The sequence below is a fragment of the Akebia trifoliata genome, chromosome 14 (assembly GCF_017979445.1).
Source record: "Akebia trifoliata isolate Shusen 1 chromosome 14, ASM1797944v1, whole genome shotgun sequence".
Lineage (NCBI taxonomy): Eukaryota > Viridiplantae > Streptophyta > Magnoliopsida > Ranunculales > Lardizabalaceae > Akebia > Akebia trifoliata.
This window is the reverse complement of record NC_141388.1, coordinates 34,806,900-34,825,688: the sequence shown is the minus strand read 5'-3', so window position 1 is coordinate 34,825,688 and position 18,789 is coordinate 34,806,900. Positions and strand designations below refer to the sequence as shown.

The 18,789-nt window shown below is 33.1% G+C and overlaps 1 protein-coding gene across 1 annotated transcript; it reads left to right on the top strand.

The window, feature by feature from the left end:
- The first annotated feature begins 9,926 nt into the window (after positions 1-9,926).
- Positions 9,927-14,074, top strand: LOC147386949 (zeatin O-glucosyltransferase-like). The gene is made up of 2 exons (XM_086424247.1): positions 9,927-12,234; positions 14,026-14,074. The coding sequence occupies exon 1, from the start codon at positions 10,807-10,809 to the stop codon at positions 12,196-12,198; it is 1,392 nt and encodes a 463-aa protein (XP_086280373.1). The 5' UTR covers positions 9,927-10,806; the 3' UTR covers positions 12,199-12,234; positions 14,026-14,074.
- Positions 14,075-18,789: the final 4,715 nt, after the last annotated feature.

Sequence of the window (18,789 nt, the reverse complement as noted above, 5' to 3'; positions counted from 1 at the left end):
TAGCAGGGAAAGGGTTTTACCATACCCTATGTGTTTTGTAGGCCTCCACATCGAGAGGCTCATATTACGTTGATCGAATTCCAAATCAACCTAAGCTCTATACAGTTTGATATTTATCTTAAAATAAATTATTTAAATAAGTTTTAAACTTATATAGTTTACTTTAGATAATAAACAGTTTTTAAGAGTATTGCCAATAAACAGTGAGGGAAATTAAGAAGAAAGAGAAAAAGAAATTAGGAAGTTTGGGAGGTTGAAACCCCCCCCCCCCCGGCAAATATAAAAAGGAGGTTACCAACAAAATTTGTTCTAGAATGATCAAATCTGAGTTCCTGTCATAGATTTGTTAAATTTACTCATACTTTTCTGAACACTAAAAAATCAATTATTCACTTTGATAAAAACACTTTAGGGTATGTTTGATTGCATGGAAAGTCACTTTCCATGAAATTTGAAATCCATGGAAAATTAGTTGTAGAAAATAGGTAGGATTGAAAAATCAAATTCCATTGTTTGATTTCACTTGGATAAAATCATGGAAAAAATATGAGAAAAAAGAAGAAGAGGAGAAGGAGGAAGAAGATGAGAGGAGGGGGAGAGGAAGAGGGAGGGAGGGGGGAGGATGTGGCTACCGTGACGGCGAAGGTGGTGGCAACGACGGTGATGGCAAAGGTGGTGGCAACGGAGGTAAGTGAGGAAGATGGGGGAAGAACGTAGTGGAGGTGGTGGTGGCGGAGGAGGTGAGGGATGGAGAAGAAGGAGAAAAAGAAGAAGAAGAAGGAGAAAAAGAAGAAGAAGAAGGAGAGCCGACGATGACGGTGACGACGATGGTGACGATGACGACGACGGCGTGTTTAGTGTAATAGTGGTGGTGGTGGTAAGCAAAAATTGAGGATGGAAAATATGGGTGGATTTCATTTTCCCACCCATATAGGTGGGAAAGTGAAATCCATGATTTAGTGAACTTTTTGAATGGGGTGGAAAATGAATTTCCATTTCCATGTGCAATCAAACACTTGAAAAATGTCATTTTCCATGGAAATTGATTTTTTACCCTATTTTCCATGTGCAATCAAACATACCTTAAAATTGTATGAGATAAAAACTCTAAAATTCATCCATGAATGGGACAGATAGACAAAGCGTCACACTTGTGCAAATCTCATGAGACGAACGAGATGATATTTTGAAAATCTCGAACAAGTTAGTAAAACTCGTCCGAGTCAATTGGGATTTTATATATTTTAATTCAAGTAATTAATTTTTTGTAATTTAAATACTTATTGTTTATATAAAATATGATTTTATAATAAAACATCTTCTAATCTATCTTAGTTTTTAAAAAAATTATAATTATTTTAATAATAATAATAATTATTATAAAATGGGTTAAATGATTTATCCTGTCTGATACGAGTTGACTCGTCCAGGACAACTTGATCGGTCTCATCTATGAACGAGACAAGACGTTGCAAACACCTTATTTTGTCTAGGTCGAGTCTAAGAGCACCAAAAGCATTCCAAGAATGGGATTGACCAAAGGTATATTTCAATAGGGCTTTAAAACCCAATTTTCAAGTAGCCACCAGGCTTGAAAGCGATTATTCAACTTGGATTCAAGCCTGGCCATAAGTGACCCTTGGCCAAGTATAAATTTATTCTGGCTTTACTCACCTAAGGCCAATTTTGTTGAACAATTACAAGTCCATGCGTGCTCGAATTTTCTTAAGAGAAATTAAATTACACTCTAAACCCCCTCTTTAATGATTTTTTTCCTCAAGAAATACTCTCATTTTATTTTTTTATTCTTTCATTAATTTTGTAATAATTCCCCCACTTTAGTCTTCTCCTAATTTTATAAATTCTTCTAATAAGGACTCTTGGTCAAGTGTTGGCCCTCACATAAGTGTAATTATTATTTTAACCCCATCTTGTTATAACTAAATTACGATAGTTTACTCTTATGCGCCCCCTCTAGATTATCCTCAATCCTAAAAGATTCAATGTAATTTGACTAAGTTGCATGGTTTGTGACAATTTTGCCTAACTTATAGAATCCTCTAGAATTTGTGCACAAATATTAGATTATCCCTAGATTGTTAGAGAGCTAGCCAAGGGAAATGACATTAATATCCAAAATTCAAATCCATATTTACATGTCATCTAGCTTAATTCATTCATGTTTGATCGAAAGTCAAAGCTTTTAGACCCTTTTGACCCTACTTGAGAATTCTCTAGAACTTATTGAGATAAATAAAAAATATATAGATTTTCTAGGGATCTGTATATTTCTCCTTGGGATCAGTCTTCATTGGGATATCTTTCCACCTCTACCATTGTATTAAAAAAATAATAATAATTAATTAATTATTGTGGGCGTGTGTATGTTTTTGGTATGTGTTTTTGAAAAATACAGGTAGTCTAAATCTAGGGAGATAAGGTATCATTACCTTTTCCTTTTGATTAATGCTGAAGTGACCTCAGTGGGGGATACATAGCAAACGTCTTGATGTGGTGGCAAGTGCATGCCCATAGATGCATTTTTCTCGAGATACATAGAAAATACATCTATGGATATGCACGCGCCCCCACATCAAGATGTCCCTGTGTGTCCCTCACTGAGGTCACTGACCTTTTTTATTTGAGTGCTGACTTTCTATCTTGAAAGTCTTCACTCAGTCAATATTCGGATGATCTGGCACGGATACGTAATCATAGGAGATGTGTAATTGTGCATCCCGAGGAAAAAGATCTAGAAAGTTATTCATTATTCTACTTATATTTCAAATCTTAATAAGTTGTGGGTGTGATTGGTGGAAGCGGATCCTAGCACTCGTTCTTGTAGCAACCTTGTAGCACACTTTGAATGGTTGGAAGAACGCCACATCAACTACAAAATTAGATCTCACCACTTGTAGCACACGTTACTGTAGCACATTTTAGATGGGGAGATCAGTAGCCCTTCATTTTTAAAGACTTGGGTCGCAATCAAAAAACATGTTTTTTGATTTTTTTTTTAAATCATAGCTAAGTCATGGCCACAAGAGGTTAAGATGTCAATTTTTTTTTTTTTTTTTTTTAAAGAGGAGATTATAAAAAAAAAAAACCTAAAAAAAGTTATTATAGAAAAAGTAATACATTTTTTATAATTATCAAATCAAAACCAAATCGGCACTTCAAGTGTCAAATTTAAAAAAAAATAAAAAAATAGTAAAATTTCAATACTTAAAGTGCCAATTTTTTATTATTATTATAAACAAACTCAAATTGTGGTAAGTTTCAATTTTTTTTTTTTAAAGAAAAAAAAAAAAAAAGAGAAATGCTAAATGGACATTGTTTTTGGTGTACCCTATTACGTATTGGCTCATAGTCCAACAAACGTTTGACATGTGGCGCAATGACATTAGTAATAGAGACAACTTTTCTCTCTTGCCCGTTACCCACATATTTTTTTTTTTAGATTTCAAATATTAGAAAGGATTGTTGGGCCCAAGTTGATTATCACATTGACAATCCAATAACATAGCCTTTTAGATTACATAAAAAAATAATAATAATAATTTAAAATATTGTTTTTTGAGCTTGATCCAAGGTGTTGAAAAGAGATGGCCACCGAGCACCGAAATTTAAAAATAAAACTCAATAGTGAAAAACAACTATTTTTTTTTTTTAAGTTCATATAATTTGTCCTCTATAACTCCATTGTATCGGATCATGTTTTTGAATGTCACAAGGTGATCAAATAACAAAGTTTGCTTCTTTTTTTTTTCACTATGGGCACGAGAGAAAGAGGGGCGTTGTCAAAAATAATATCCATATAGCATGCAAAAACAACGTCCAACACCCCTTTATCTTCGAGATGAAATTGTAAAACTTCGAGCCGAACTTGCCATTAACTTCGAGATGAAAGATTTGGAAGTTGATTTTATGGATGAAGAAATATTCATATCACAAAAAGACTATGTGGAGGAACTTATTCGCAAGTTTGGTTTGGATTAAAGTAAGCGATATTCCACCCCTCTTGATGCTAACATAAAGTTAAAGCATGATAAAGGTAATCTTCTTCTGGATCCTCGACCTTATCGTGCACTTGTTGGTAGTCACATTTATTTAACTATTATAAAATTGGATATTACATTTTCTGTTAGGTTTGTTAGTCGTTATATGCAAGTTCCATATAAACCACACTTGGAGGCAGCTAAATGAATCTTAAAGTATGTTTACTCCACACTTAACATGAATCTTTTGTTCAAGAAAGGAGTTATGTTCGAATTGGAAGGATATTCCGATGCCGACTTAGGTGGTGATTTAGATGATCGTAAGTCTACATCTGAATATGTTTTTTCATGTGGATTGACATGTGTTTCATGGTGTAGTAAGAAGCAAGATTTGATGTCTCTTTTTATGACAGATGCAGATTATAAGGCTACAGCTCTTACTGTACAAGAATATGTGTGGCTACGTCGGTTGGTCAATGATGTTTCTTCAAAAATTCACAAACTAACTACTATATATTATGATAATCAAAGTGTTTTCAAACTTGAACAAATCTTGTTTGTCATGCAAAGACCATGCATATTGAAATTGAACATCATTTTATTTATGAGAAGGTGTTTGATCAACAATTGAAGTTTTGGATATGCGAAGCAACAACTTTGTGGACATCTTCACCAAGTCGCTCTCCAAAGGCTTATTTGAATTTCTTATAAGAGCTAAGCTTAGTATTATTTCTATGAAATCACTTTAAGGGGGAGTGTTAAATTTTAAAGTTAATTTTCTAGAAATCTTATTTTATTTTGAGAGTTGTAGTGAGGGTATTTATGTAATTTTGTATATGCCCCACTTCACATGTGTGGTTGACACATATCACTTTTTCTCTCTTCTCTACCTCATTACATTTACATTTCCCATGTAACCCCATTACCATCAATTATCTCTATTTTCCTATGCAACCAACCTCAAGTCCCAATGCAATTTTGTTTTCCATCTTTAACCCTCTTGAAACTTCTTGAACAAGCATTTTCACATATTAGAAATTTCCTCTAGCACCATACATATATATATATATATATATATATATATATATATATGTATGGGGGGCATTCAATGGCCAACTTTTTGGCAAAACATTTTTCAAAACATGAGTTAGAGGTTTTGGAATGGGCTGATTTTTGGTGAGGATGATCTCTACGGTGAGGAGATCATCCTCACCAAAACTTCTAACCCATGTTTACAAGCTGAAAAATTGTGGACCGTCTATTTTTTGTAAACAGTTTTTGATGGGGTTAGAAGTTTTGGAATGGGCTGATTTTTGGTGAGGATGATCTCCTCACCGTAGAGATCATCCTCACCAAAAATCAGCCCATTCCAAAACCTCCAACCTATGTTTTGAAAAATGTTTTGCCAAAAAGTTTGCTAAAAAGTTTGCCCTTGAATGCTACCTTATATATATATATATGGGTCACGTTCAGCAACGAACATTTTGACAAACATTTTGGCAAAACATTTTTCAAAACATGGGTTAGAGGTTTTGGGATGGGCTGATTTTTGATGAGAATGATCTCTACGGTGAGGAGATCATCCTCACCAAAAATCAGCCCATTCCAAAACTTCTAGCCCCAGTTTACAAGTTGAAAAATTGTGGACCGTCCATTTTTTGTAAATCATTTTTGATGGGGTTAGAAGTTTTGGAATGGGCTCATTTTTGGTGATGATGATCTCCTCACCGTAGAGATCATCCTTACCAAAAATCAGCCCATTCCAAAACTCTAACCCATGTTTTTAAAAATTTTTTTGCCAAAATGTTTGCTGAACATTTCCCTGTATATATATATATATATATATATATATATATATATATATATATATATGTGTGTGTGTGTGTGTGTGTGTGTGTGTGTGTGTGTGTGTGTGTGTGTAGGGAGTCTCATTCATCACAAAGTCCTTGAAATAACCCTTGAAAAGAGAGAAAGTGAGTAAGAAACCATCAGCACTCCAAATTTCATATCTTGTACAAGTGGAGGTCTCATTTCCAATTTGTAAAGTTTCTTTTTGAATTAAATTAGTATTTCCCTTTTGTCATTGTAATTGTTGTTGTTCTTCTTCTTAATTGTGCGACTTGGGCTAGTGTTTTCTATACTATTTAAGAAGCGGAATTCCGAAATTTTGAATTCTATCTTTCTCCACACTTCCAACTGTTCAAAGTGTGATACAAGGTTGCTACAGGAACATGTTTGCTGAACTGTCTAGACCTAAAGAGGTCTCCACATTTTACAACCTCAGCATTATTGTGCCACATGGTAAAGGGCGTGTATGTTTTGCTTGACTGAAATTGTAAATTGCAATACAAAAGTGGGAGGAAAGTTTGATTTTGGAGGCCCCAAATTCCAATAGTCCAAGTGTATTAGAAAAGCATCAAACATCATTTTCATAAATTCGAAATGGCCTTCCATGCACGTGGATCAATGGAAATTTAGGGTCTCTCTATCTCTCTAAAAGGTAGGTCTTCAAAAAGGTACTCTGGAGATAGCCATGATACCACAAATAAGTTCATATTCCGAACCATGAATTAGTTTATAATTTCAATCAATTATCTATACGAATCGGATTTTCTCTCTCTCTCTCTCTAAAAGGCAAGTCTCTAAAAATGCACTCTTGAGAGTAGCCATGATACCACAAATAAGTTCATAATGCTGAACCATGAATTAGTTCATAATTTCAGTCAATTATCTATACGAATCGGATTCACTCTAGGGTGGCGAACCGAGAACCCAAATTCAAACAAAGCAAACCCATAAAGAGTCGAGATCCCATATGATGTCTTGTTTCTATAGATACGAACGATGTCTACATGGTGTAGACACCCTATTTTTGTATTTGTCTAATTCAACAATTCGTTCCTCGGTTGTGGTGAATTCCTAATGATAAGTTCAAAGAACTCGAAGACTTGTGAGTACTATTCCCAATCTCTTGTTTCTAATCCTTCCATCTCTCTTACTCGTTACAACTCGGCATAGAAATTTACGCACGTTTAAGATCGCTACACTTTACACCCGATTTAGCAAGTACGTACGTTTAGATTCGTTATATAGTTTGATAACTTAGAGACTTCGCTACGCTAGGAAAATATGACCTCGAGACTTAGAAACAATCACATTGGGATTGAAAGAAACCTTACATCAAAATTTATAAAAATCTGAAAAATCATCAAAATGACGAAAATACCCCTCATGAATTTCGGACCTCCTAAAAAATCACGAAAGTACCTCCATTGCACTCAGAATATGTTTTCGAGTCTAATGAGACTCAAATTGATGAAAATAGAGAAATTTATGAGAAATCACAAAAATGACGGAAATGTCCCTCAATGTCCGACTTTGACCTAGAAATTTTGATTCTTAAAAAAACATAATATAAAAAAAATAATTAAACAAATTGGAAAAACTTTCTAATTAGAATTAAATTAAAATTGAAATTAAACAATCGATTAAAATTCATAGTCAAATAAAAAATTCAAAGTAAAATCAACATCAAACTAAAATTAAAATTCACCCGACCAATTAAAATTTAAAATCAACTTAAAATTAAAAATTAATTGACCAATTAAAATCAAATCAAAATTCAAAATCAAATTAAAATTTCAAATCAAAATTTATCAACCAATAAAACAAAAATTCAAAATTCAATCGACTAATGAAGAAAAAATTAAATCAACAAATGAAAGATTAAATTAAAATTCAATTGACCAATCTAATCAAATTCGAAGTAAAATACGAACGATCAAAATTGAAACTAAAATTTAATCGACCAATAAAAATTTCAATTCAAAAATCAATTAACTCACAAAATTGAAAATTAAAATTGAAGGGATCATTTAAAATTGAAAAAAAGGGAATATAAAAATCGACTGATCATGACTTAATTGATGACGAAGCATTAAGATGTGAGTAGTCTGGGATCCCCACCCCCATTCTCCAAAAAAGAGAACGTTAAAAAAAAAGGAAAAATTTAGAAAGTTTTTTTTTATATATAAAGAGAGATGTCTTTCTCTCTTTCAAGGACCCTCTTCTTCTTTTTTGGCTGATGTCTTCTAGTCAACAGGTCCTCTCTCTCATTCTCTACACACTCTCCCTCTCCCTAAAGTCTTTCTTTGTTGGGACATCTTCTTTTCTTAATTTTTTTGGATAGCAAGAAGAAAGAGAAGAAGAAGGAGAAGGGCGATCAACTTTCTTTGGGTACGTCTTTTTCTCTTTGGCTGCACAACTTGCTCCCTCTCTCCAACTCTCTCAGACCCCTCTCTTCTTCACATCCATCTGGTAGAGGTCTCTTCTCTAGTCTTCTTCTTCTCTTTTGGTTGCACCAACACCCCAACTCCCTCTTCCTACTACAACAACGTCCCTACCCACATCTCTCTCTGCTCTCATTTTCTCACATTCCTCTCTCTATAACAACAACCCCCCTATCCACAATTCTTTCTCTTTCAGTCGGAATCTCACATTGATAGCAGCCCCAACCATTCCATCTTCCCTTTAACTACTAACAACAATCACAATTTTGTCTCTTTGAAAGCATCATTTTTTCTCTTGAACCTAGCAGTCATTACAATCCCCCTTTCTTTCTCAAAATGTCCTAAACCCAGCAGCCTCATCTACAACTGTTCTTTTCTTCTTTTCAGCTGTGGTTTTGTATATTTTTATTGTTCTCATGCTTTTCCAACTTGCCGAATTATGTATCATGTTAGTTTTTTTTTGCGATAATCTCATGATTGTCACGTTTGAACTAATTTATGATCAGAGAGGTTCATTCTTTCATTATTTTTCTCCTTTGCATGTTAACAAGGTTAGGAGGAATAGTTTTTTTTTTATAGACTTTATGATTGTAGTTCTTGAATCGAATTTGTGCGAATCATGATGACGGAAGTTTAAATTTTTTTACTATCCTCTATGTTGGCAATATTGTCGATTTTGTGGCTAGAGTTTTTTGAGGACTTCTATTTGATGATGACTATACATGTTTTGAATGAGAACCATTTTTGGAAAGTCCAGAATTGTACATATATATGTCCATCAGATTAATCGGATGAGCAAGCAGTTTTTTTTTTTTTTTTTCAATTTCTGATTTGGGAAGCATGCTAATATGGGATGTTTCCAATTTGAGAACTTTATGTGCATGGTTATATTCAGATTTGATAATTTATCATATATTTGCAAATTTTCTCTTTCAAAGAAAAGAAAGTGTTCATGTTCATAAGTTTCTATTTTAGAAGCTCCATATTCTTAAATTTTTACTCTTCGAAAGTCATATTTGTAAATTACTGAAATTTCGTTCTCATATTTTCTATTTTGAAAAGTTTGGTGAGCAAAAGTTTTGTCTTGGAAAATTCATATTTTGAACTTTCTAATATGAAAATTTTATAATCTTCTGTTTTTGGGGAAACACACATTAATAAATTTCTAATTTAGAGATTTTACATTTTTAGTAATTTCTCAATTTAGAAATGTTGTATTTTCCTATTTAGAAATTTCATGTTCATGGAAATTTGTAGTTTTCTAATTCAGAAATTTGTACTTTTTGAAACTTACTATTTTAGAGTATTCATATTTTGCAAATTTCTAATTGGGAATTCATCCTATGTTTGTAAGTTTCTGTTTTGAAAATTTTATTTTTATAAATTTCTAATTTGAGGATTTATCACATATTCTTAAATTTCTATTTTAGGAAATATTAAATTTCTAATTTAGAAACTTTATAAGTTGTCAATTTAACAGTTTGACATTCATAATTTTCTAATTTGAAAAATTTTCACAAATTCTTATTTCATCTGATTTGAAACATATTTACATATGGATTTTTAATTAACTTTAAATCATGGGATAATTAGGATTTTTTCACAAATTTTTTTCTTGTGGGAAATTTGAGAAATCACATAATAATTAGAAAATTTTAGTTGTAAAATTCATTTAACACATCCGATGTAAATTGATGATGATGATTGAATCATAGTTTGGACCATAGTCTTCTTTGACCTCAGGATTTTTCTTGGATCATAGTAAGATCGATCATCTCAATCGGACGGATTCGATGTCTAACACCTTCTGAAACCTGTAATTTGACCCCTTACCCATTTCTCTTATCAGTAGGTCTATCTAAATTCATTTAGAGTTATTTATTGATTTCTAGACATAAATTAGGTGGTGAGTATCATTTCTAAAAAATTCTCAATTTATCAATCGGACTCTTTTAAACTATTTAGTAAAAAAGGTCGAGGCAATTTCATATGTTACAATTTGATTAGGAAATAAATACATTGGACCACATGAACGGCTTGGTTAAGAGTCCAATAAGGTGTTTTAAACACCAATTAAAACGTGCCACGTAGACACCTAACTTATTTAATAGGAACATGACACCTCATTGAATAAAAGGTTAGACTATACTGCATCTGCAGTGAAGAGATTCTAGATTATCAATCTAGGAAACAACTCGGCCATAAGAAAATAATGAATAATTTGGTGGGATTTTTATATTTACGGAGATAATGAGAAACGACAAGGTTGATGCAAGGACGGCAGATAAAACAACCATGCCAAGCCGGCACAATTCAACATTTTGATATTTTTTAAGGCAAATGTAGACAGACCACAAATAAATATTGAATTTTGTACTGAAAAAACCCTCGAATAAATATTTTTTTTACCAAAATATCCCCAGATTCTTATTCCCAAGTTTTCCCTTACCTGTTTATGTAACCATCAACCATCACAACACCAAACAAAGGGGGGAGAGAGAGAGAGAGAGGAGATAATAATGGATCAAGATCATGGTGTGGTGGTGGTGATGGTTCCTCTTCCAGCACAAGGCCACCTCAACCAATTACTACACTTCTCGCGACTCATATCTTCCCGAGGTGTCCCAATACATTATGTCGGCTCAGCCACCCACAATCGTCAAGCGAAGAACCGTGTCCATGGCTGGGATCCTTGTACCATATCTAACATTTACTTCCATGACTATAATCTTCCACCATTCCCCACCCCTCCTCCTGACCCTAACGCCACCGACAAGTACCCTACCCACCTAATCTCCACCTTCGATGCCTCTATTCACCTTCGCGAACCTCTTTCAATACTTTTCAAATCTTTTCCTCCCACGGTTCGACGAATCATTGTTATCCATGACTCTCTCATGTCATTTGCTGCTGAAGAAGCCTCTTTTGTCCCTAACGCTGAAGCTTATGCCTTTGTTGGTTGCTGTGTCTTCACTGTACTCTATTTTGTATGGGAGGCCCTTGGGAAACCTGCTGATGGGGGAAACTTAATTCCACCCGATCTGCCTCACATCTCATTCGAGGGATGCATCCCTGAATGTGTTTTGGGCTTTGTTGCTCGTAATGAAGAATGGAGGAAGTTCGATGTTGGAGATATCTATAACACATGTGAAGCAATAGATGGGAGGTTCATCAATTTGTTGGCTCAACATCCAGTTCTTGGAAAAACTAGAAAATGGGCTGTTGGGCCACTCAATCCAGTAGTATTTTTTGATGCAGCAGCAGGACCACGACACAAGTGCCTCGAATGGCTAGATAAGCAAACTCCAAGTTCGGTTATCTATGTTTCTTTTGGGACGATGACTTCATTATCGGATGAGCAGATCACCGAGATTGCAATTGGATTAGAACGTAGTAAGCAAAAGTTTATTTGGGTCTTGAGGGATGCGGATCGAGGTGACATTTATAAAGGAGAAACACAAGTTAGGAATATTCGATTACCGGATGGTTATGAGGAAAGGTTAGAGGGAGTAGGATTGATTGAAAGGAATTGGACACCACAACTTGGAATCCTGGCTCACTCATCAACTGGCGGATTCTTGAGCCATTGTGGGTGGAACTCGTGCATGGAAAGCTTAAGCATGGGTGTGCCAATGGCCGCTTGGCCAATGCACTCTGACCAACCTATGAATACTATGTTGGTAACGGAGGTGCTAAGAGTAGGTCTTGTTGTTAGAGAGTGGGCACGTCGAGAAGAAGTAGTGTCTACTACCACCATTGAAAGGGCAGTTGGAAAATTGATGGTGTCGGAAGAGGGGAAGGAGATGAGGAAGAGAGCCCAAGAGTTGGGTGTAGCTGTTCGTCAAGCGGTGTCGAATAGTGGGAGCTCTACAACTCAGTTGGATTCCTTCATCGACCATATCACTAAATAGGAAATTTCTACCATCTACAGATTGATCTTTAGGTAAGTCGATTGAATCTTGTGTTTTTTATTTATTCTATTTTTTTTTTTTGGTGAGATTTTTTTTTTGTAAGAATTGAGGACTCTTCGGGATTTAGATCTCTTTTAGTTGTCATAACTGACAATTTTTTTCCTTGATTTGTTGTTTTAAAAATTCTTACTCGTCGAGGGCTTGGTTTTTAGGGTTTAATTATTATTCTCTCTTGATTTGTTTCAAATTGATTGTTTTCAATATATATAGGTTTGTTGAAGGTTAAGTTTTTATTAACCTAAAACATAATAAATGAAATAAAATTGTAATTTGATAAAATTGGAATTTGAGAGATTTGAGTCTTTCTTATTTCATTTTTTTCTAGACCCATGACTTCTATTAATTGAAGTATATTGATAGGCAATTACGAATTTGATTCATTGTAGATTTTTAAATTAAGAACATTAACCCTAAATAGATAGGGTCCTATTCAATTGGATTTCAAAATTTTAAGAATGAGATGTAGCATAATTTGAAAAACATGATTGGGAATTACTACTGGTAAGATTGGATCTTCGATCCTTTTTTCTTGTAGTGGGGACGAGATCAATTAAGAACTCTCCCAGCTATCCCCCTCCAATCCACAAGAGTAGAAATCTCTAGATTTTCAGAATATGGATCCATATGGTGTTTGTAAAAAATTGTCGATATTTTTCTTTGAGATACGAATTGTGTACGCTCGAGGAAAATCAATGATTATGTGCAAACACAGTGTCAATGAAGTGTGCAGCGTCCTAGGAAGTCACTTTAGTTCAACTCTAACGACAAACACGTTGGAGCATAGTTACACAAATCGGATTACAGGTTTAAAATGGCAAGGGAAAACTTAGAAAAAAAATGGGTAAAAAAAATGATAAATATAAAAAATAATATATATTAGAAATTATTTAAAAAATTGTTATTTAGAATAATTTAATAATGCGGAATATAATTCTTTCATCGAAGAAAACAAAAAATTAGTGAAATTTTTGAGAATTAAAGGGGAGATAGTTTGCTAACAAGGGGGAGGGCCACATTAGTCTCGACCCCCATCCATTTATGTCAAACATATATATGCAGGGACTACATTGGGTTGTCTACAATGTAGAAGTTAAATTAGTGCAGTACGTTTACAATAATTTTAAAATTAGCGTATGTGCGCGCCCGCGTGTTTTTCGTACGGGTTTCTCTAGAATCCAAAATATGAGCTGAGAGCAACAGAAAAATACAGGTCAGGGATAAGAACCTGTTTATTAGGTTCTCTAGACCAGCACTGCAAAACTCTTGGCTGCACTATAGACTTTTTTGAGATTCCTGAACTCACTAGGCCTAACGACATCTCCACATTTTCCACATCAGCATTTTGAGAAAAACAGTATTAAATTTTATTAATTGTAAAAGGAAGGCATGATTCTTTTTCCGGGCTGAAGTTGTGAACTGCAATCATAGTGACAAAAATCTGCTCAAAAAATTCAGTATTAAATCATAATTTTATTAATTGGCAATTAAATCACATTTTTTTTTAAATGGGCAAGTTTTGAAAAAAAATTCTTTCATTTTTCAAAAATTTTACGATTAATCATGAGTTTTTGAAAATAGCACAGATTATTTTTATTTTTAATATTTTAAATGCAGTTTTTTTCAGGAAAAAACACTGTCAAATTTTATTACCATGGAGAGATAAAATATTTTAGGTTTACAAGAGAGGTGGGAAATATTTTCTTTTCGTATTATGCTTCGAAATTTTCACAGAAGTAAAAAAACACTAACCTTTTTTTTTGTCAGTAGGAAATTCTACCATCGACCATGATACAGAAAAATTCTAACAAAGATAACAATATAATCGAGAAGGAGAGGACCACGAGATGTTTCAGACAAACCTCTCTCTCCTCAATCTTTTTTTTTTTTTTTTTTTGTGTTCGATCTGGTTTTAGGATTTGTATCTAGAATAATTTACCAAAACGGTACAGTTTTCAAAATTAATTACCAAACAGTAAACTGTAGCAATTAATTTCAAAAATGGTAATTTTACCATTTTCGGAATTAATATTTTTTGCTAAAACGGTAAAAACAGTAAAATATAATTTTTTTTTACCGAAAATACCCTTTTTTATTTTACATATGTATTTACCATTTTAACCTTAGAAATAAATTAAAATCCAACTAAATCTTTCTTTTCTTTTTAATCTTCCCAACACTAAATAGAAATATGAAAGAGGAGAGGATATTTTCATAATTTAGTCAAAAAATAAAAAAAGGGTACTTTCGGTAAAAAAAATTACATTTTACTGTTTTTACGGTTTTGGTAAAAAATATTAATTGCTACAATTTACCGTTTTGGTAAATTTGCCTTGTATCTACCTGTTGTTCTTGAAAATGAAATTTTAGACTATTTACTGATAATAATAAAAATTAGACTATTTTATCTGATCTGATCTTCGATAGATGTTGAAACAATGAAATTAAAGATAGAATTTGATGTTATTTGAAAAATAATTAAAAATATAAATTTGATCTAATCTTCCTTTAATTATCCTGTGAAGTAGAATTATAAGCTCTAGTCTTAGTTCTTTTCCTTGATGATTTTGAAGTATAATTGTTTTGATTTTTCGTTTATGAATTGTGGAGGCAGTCATGACATTTTGTCCAAATCTTTATGTGGTAGTTTGTCACTCGAACCCTTCCATTATATAGAGTCATGCTGGAGTGACCTCAAGATTGTATCTTATATGGCACATCTTGACGTGAAAATGTGTAAGAATCATGGGTTCTTTTTCACTCATATTTCTATGAAAAGCATCTGTGGTTTCCATACCTTTTCACGTCAAGACGTTCAATCTTTAAGTCACTTCAGCATTATTCACTATGCTGAGAAAAACAGAAAAATACTGGTTGCCTGGGGATAAGAAACATTTTCATAAGTTCTCTAGATCGGATCACAAAACTCTTCGCTGCACTAGACTATTTCTGTTTTTAATTTTTGGTATGCCATTGCTGAATTGACTACGCCCAAAGAGGTCTCCATATTTGGCCACCTCAGCATTATTATTCCATGTGGTAAAACGAGGGTATGCTTCTTTTGCATGGCTGAAGTTGTGCATGCAATACATAGATGGAAGAATAGGCATGGGATGGAGATAATTGTTAAAAAGTGATCAACTTTTGACGAATTTACGAATCTGGCTCATTGTTCATATTAATTATCAAAATGTGAACGATCATGAATTCGGAGGTTTTTAAAGTGACTATTTCACAGGTTTAAAGTGACTATTTCACTTTGAACTTGTGAAATTATTACTTTATACCTATGAAATAGTGACTTTGTTCTGAATTTTTTTAATAAAAACATGATTCTTCACGTTTAGGAATTAAAATGCAAAGTGGCCAGAATCGTAAATAACTCCTTTTCAGCTCACAAAATACTAATTCACCCTAATTTTTTTTTTTTTTTTCTTTTTGGCTAAGCAAGCAAAAGCATCCATTAATGAATCATAAAATACTTATTATAGAGAGAGCATACCTTTAATTTACAATTTTGGTTTGATTGAGATACACCCTTGTTTGGATACATAAAAAAAGTAATTTTTTATTTATTTTTATCCGATTAAAAGGCAAATTTATCAAAACATGCACTACATTTCGACTATTTACCAAAACGGTAAATTATAGCAATTAATTCCAAAAACAGTAATTTACTGTTTTCAGAATTAACATTTTTTTACCAAAATGGTAAAAATAATAAAATGTAATTTTTTTTTCCGAAAATACCCTTTTTTATTTTTTGACTAAAATTACAAAAAAAAATCCTTTCCACTTTCATATTTCTATTTGGTGTCATTTGTATTGGGTCAGATTTGAGAAGATGGACAAGACGAAATGTAGGTTTTTGTTAATGTTGGGAAGATTAAAAAGATGAGAAATATTTAGTTGGATTTTGATTTATTTTTAAGGTTAAAATGGTAAATGCATATATAAAACGAAAAAGGTATTCTTGGTAAAAAAAAATAAAATTATATTTTACTATTTTTACCATTTTGATAAAAAATATTAATTTCGAAAATGGTAATTTACCGTTTTTGAAAGTAATTGCTACAGTTTACCGTTTTGATAATTAATTATGAAAACTGTACCATTTTGGCAAATTTCTTTATTATTACTATTATTATTATTATTATTATTATTATTATTATTATTTTTTGTAGTTTTGAAAACTAACCACCTAGATTATAGGGTCGTAGATTACAATTTTAATTGTTTTTTTAATATACCAAAATGACCTTGTTTTTATCATGTTTAAATGTAAACATGAGAGCATTTATGAGATCCAAATTTAGTGTCATGTGGTAAATCATGTTCTTAGGGGGAGGGGTGAGAAAAGATATTCCATCTAAAAATGGGAAATCTTATACACTGAAAAATTATTTTACTCGCTTTTTGTATTAGTTGTGAACTCGAACACCATTAAATAAAAGTTTTCTGGCGCAAGCTATTTTCCTTAAGCTGTGTTCGTCTAGCTTAGTATATTGTAGGCATCTAGGTGTAAGATACACTATCACTATGTGAAAAAAGCCCATATTTTACGGTCTTAGCCCGTCAAATTTTGAGAAATTTGACGAACTCTCCCGTCAAATATTTTCTTGTAGAAATTATTTTTTGACGGCCCTGAACTATTAAATTATTGGAGAATAAGCTTCAAAAATAAAAAAATAAAAAATCCATAGAATATGAGACTGCACTGTATGTATACTGCATTTACACTTAAACTAGAAGTAACCAATATGAGTGACATCTATTTTGAAGTTTCCTAGTATCATAGTTTGTCACTAAATTATCTCAACATCTTCCTCTCTGCATTTAGTATATATATATATATATAGTGATAAAATTTCTTTGTTATCCAACATTTTGCTCTATTGTATTTGTCCCCATTTACATAAAAATTTCCCTTGTTCTGTGTACACAATTCATATAAATTAAAATGCATTTTTTGACTAAAGCAGAAAATTACATGTGTTGCTATGTACATATTGATATTTTGCTACAAGGGAGGAAATTACAGAGTTTTCCACTACTTGTTCTCCACATCATGTGTAATTATTTGTCTTAGAATCTTTGTTTTTTTATTTTTCCCCTCATTATTTTTCGAAAATCTGTGTTGGATTCTTTCTTTCCTGCTCTGTAACTAAGAATTAACATACATTAAGAGACTAACAAAACAACATATATTATCTACACAAGTTAAGGATTTCTATACCATTGAAGACTTTTCTTCGATTCCTCAAGAGCTTGCGAATATTCTTGTAACAAATAACTATAGTCATGAGTAATATTCTTCTCCACATTCAGACATTATCTAGAAGCATCAAATTACATGCTTCAAAATATAGGAATCTATAGGTATCGAGATTAATACGAAATACATCGGATAAAAAACCTTAATACAGTCTATATAAAGAAAAGATAGATTAGAGAGAGTACCTAGTCCAAAGTCGCAATGATTCCTGGCTTGTTGCGTGAGGTGATGTAGCAGGTGAGAGTCCCTTTGTGACCAATCTGATCAATTCGAGCTATCAGAGATAGGTAGCGATGAGATACAGATATAGATGAGATACAAAGAAAACGAGGATCAGATCTAGATCGAGATCGATTGATCAAATAGAGTGGGAGATGAGATCTATCGAGGAAAACATATTCAAAGAGAGATCGATCGGGAAAGAGAATGTGAAAGAGAGATGGAGAGGTCGATCGATCGAGAGAGTGAAAAAGCGAAGTTGATCGATCGAGAGAGTGAAAAAATGAGGTCGATCGATCAAGATAGCAACTGTGAGAAAGCGATGGAGACGTCGATCAATCGATCGAAAGAAAGAAAAAGAGAGATAAAGAGCGAGGTCGACCGAGATAGAGACTGTGAGACACTACGTGAAAATACCCAAATATCGACGGTCCAAAACCGTCGAATTATGGATCAATTCAACAGTCTCGACCGTCGAACTGGCCCATCGAATTGGGCCTTGTCGAAAAAAATATCACTCCTAAGACTGCTCAAGTGTTCTCAAAGTTAATATTACATATCCTGGGGATCTAAAACATGAATTTCTTTGTTATTCTAGAAGCATTGATGTACATAAGTGTTTGGGACTTTCCAATCTCTAACGACAAAAACAAAAATACCATATTTTGGAAGAATTAATTGGAGAGGTTGGTGTAGCGAAGTGTAAAGAATTGGTGAAAATAATTCTAGGTGTGGACATTCAAGCTTTTCCTTGCAGTATGTAACGGGTTATTTCTACACAATAGTGACTGGTTTCTCATTTAAAGATGGCGTTTTTTAACCTCGTGTCTGAAATATCCTCTTTTAACATATTTGTAATTTGGATCATCTTGGTTCCCCCACCGGATCATGTTCAGATTCTGACCTACCAAAGAGCTACTTCTTGATTGGATTGACTGTACCAGTGGGCTGATTTGCTCTCAAGTAGGGTGGATATGGCTGTTAGACGCCCGATATACAAACTATATGTAAACCATTGATTGATTGCCTATTTATGCAGT

Excerpts from the sequence above, each read along its gene's own strand:
- LOC147386949 (XM_086424247.1), top strand. The coding sequence starts at position 10,807 with ATGGATCAAGATCATGGTGTGGTGGTGGTGATGGTTCCTCTTCCAGCA.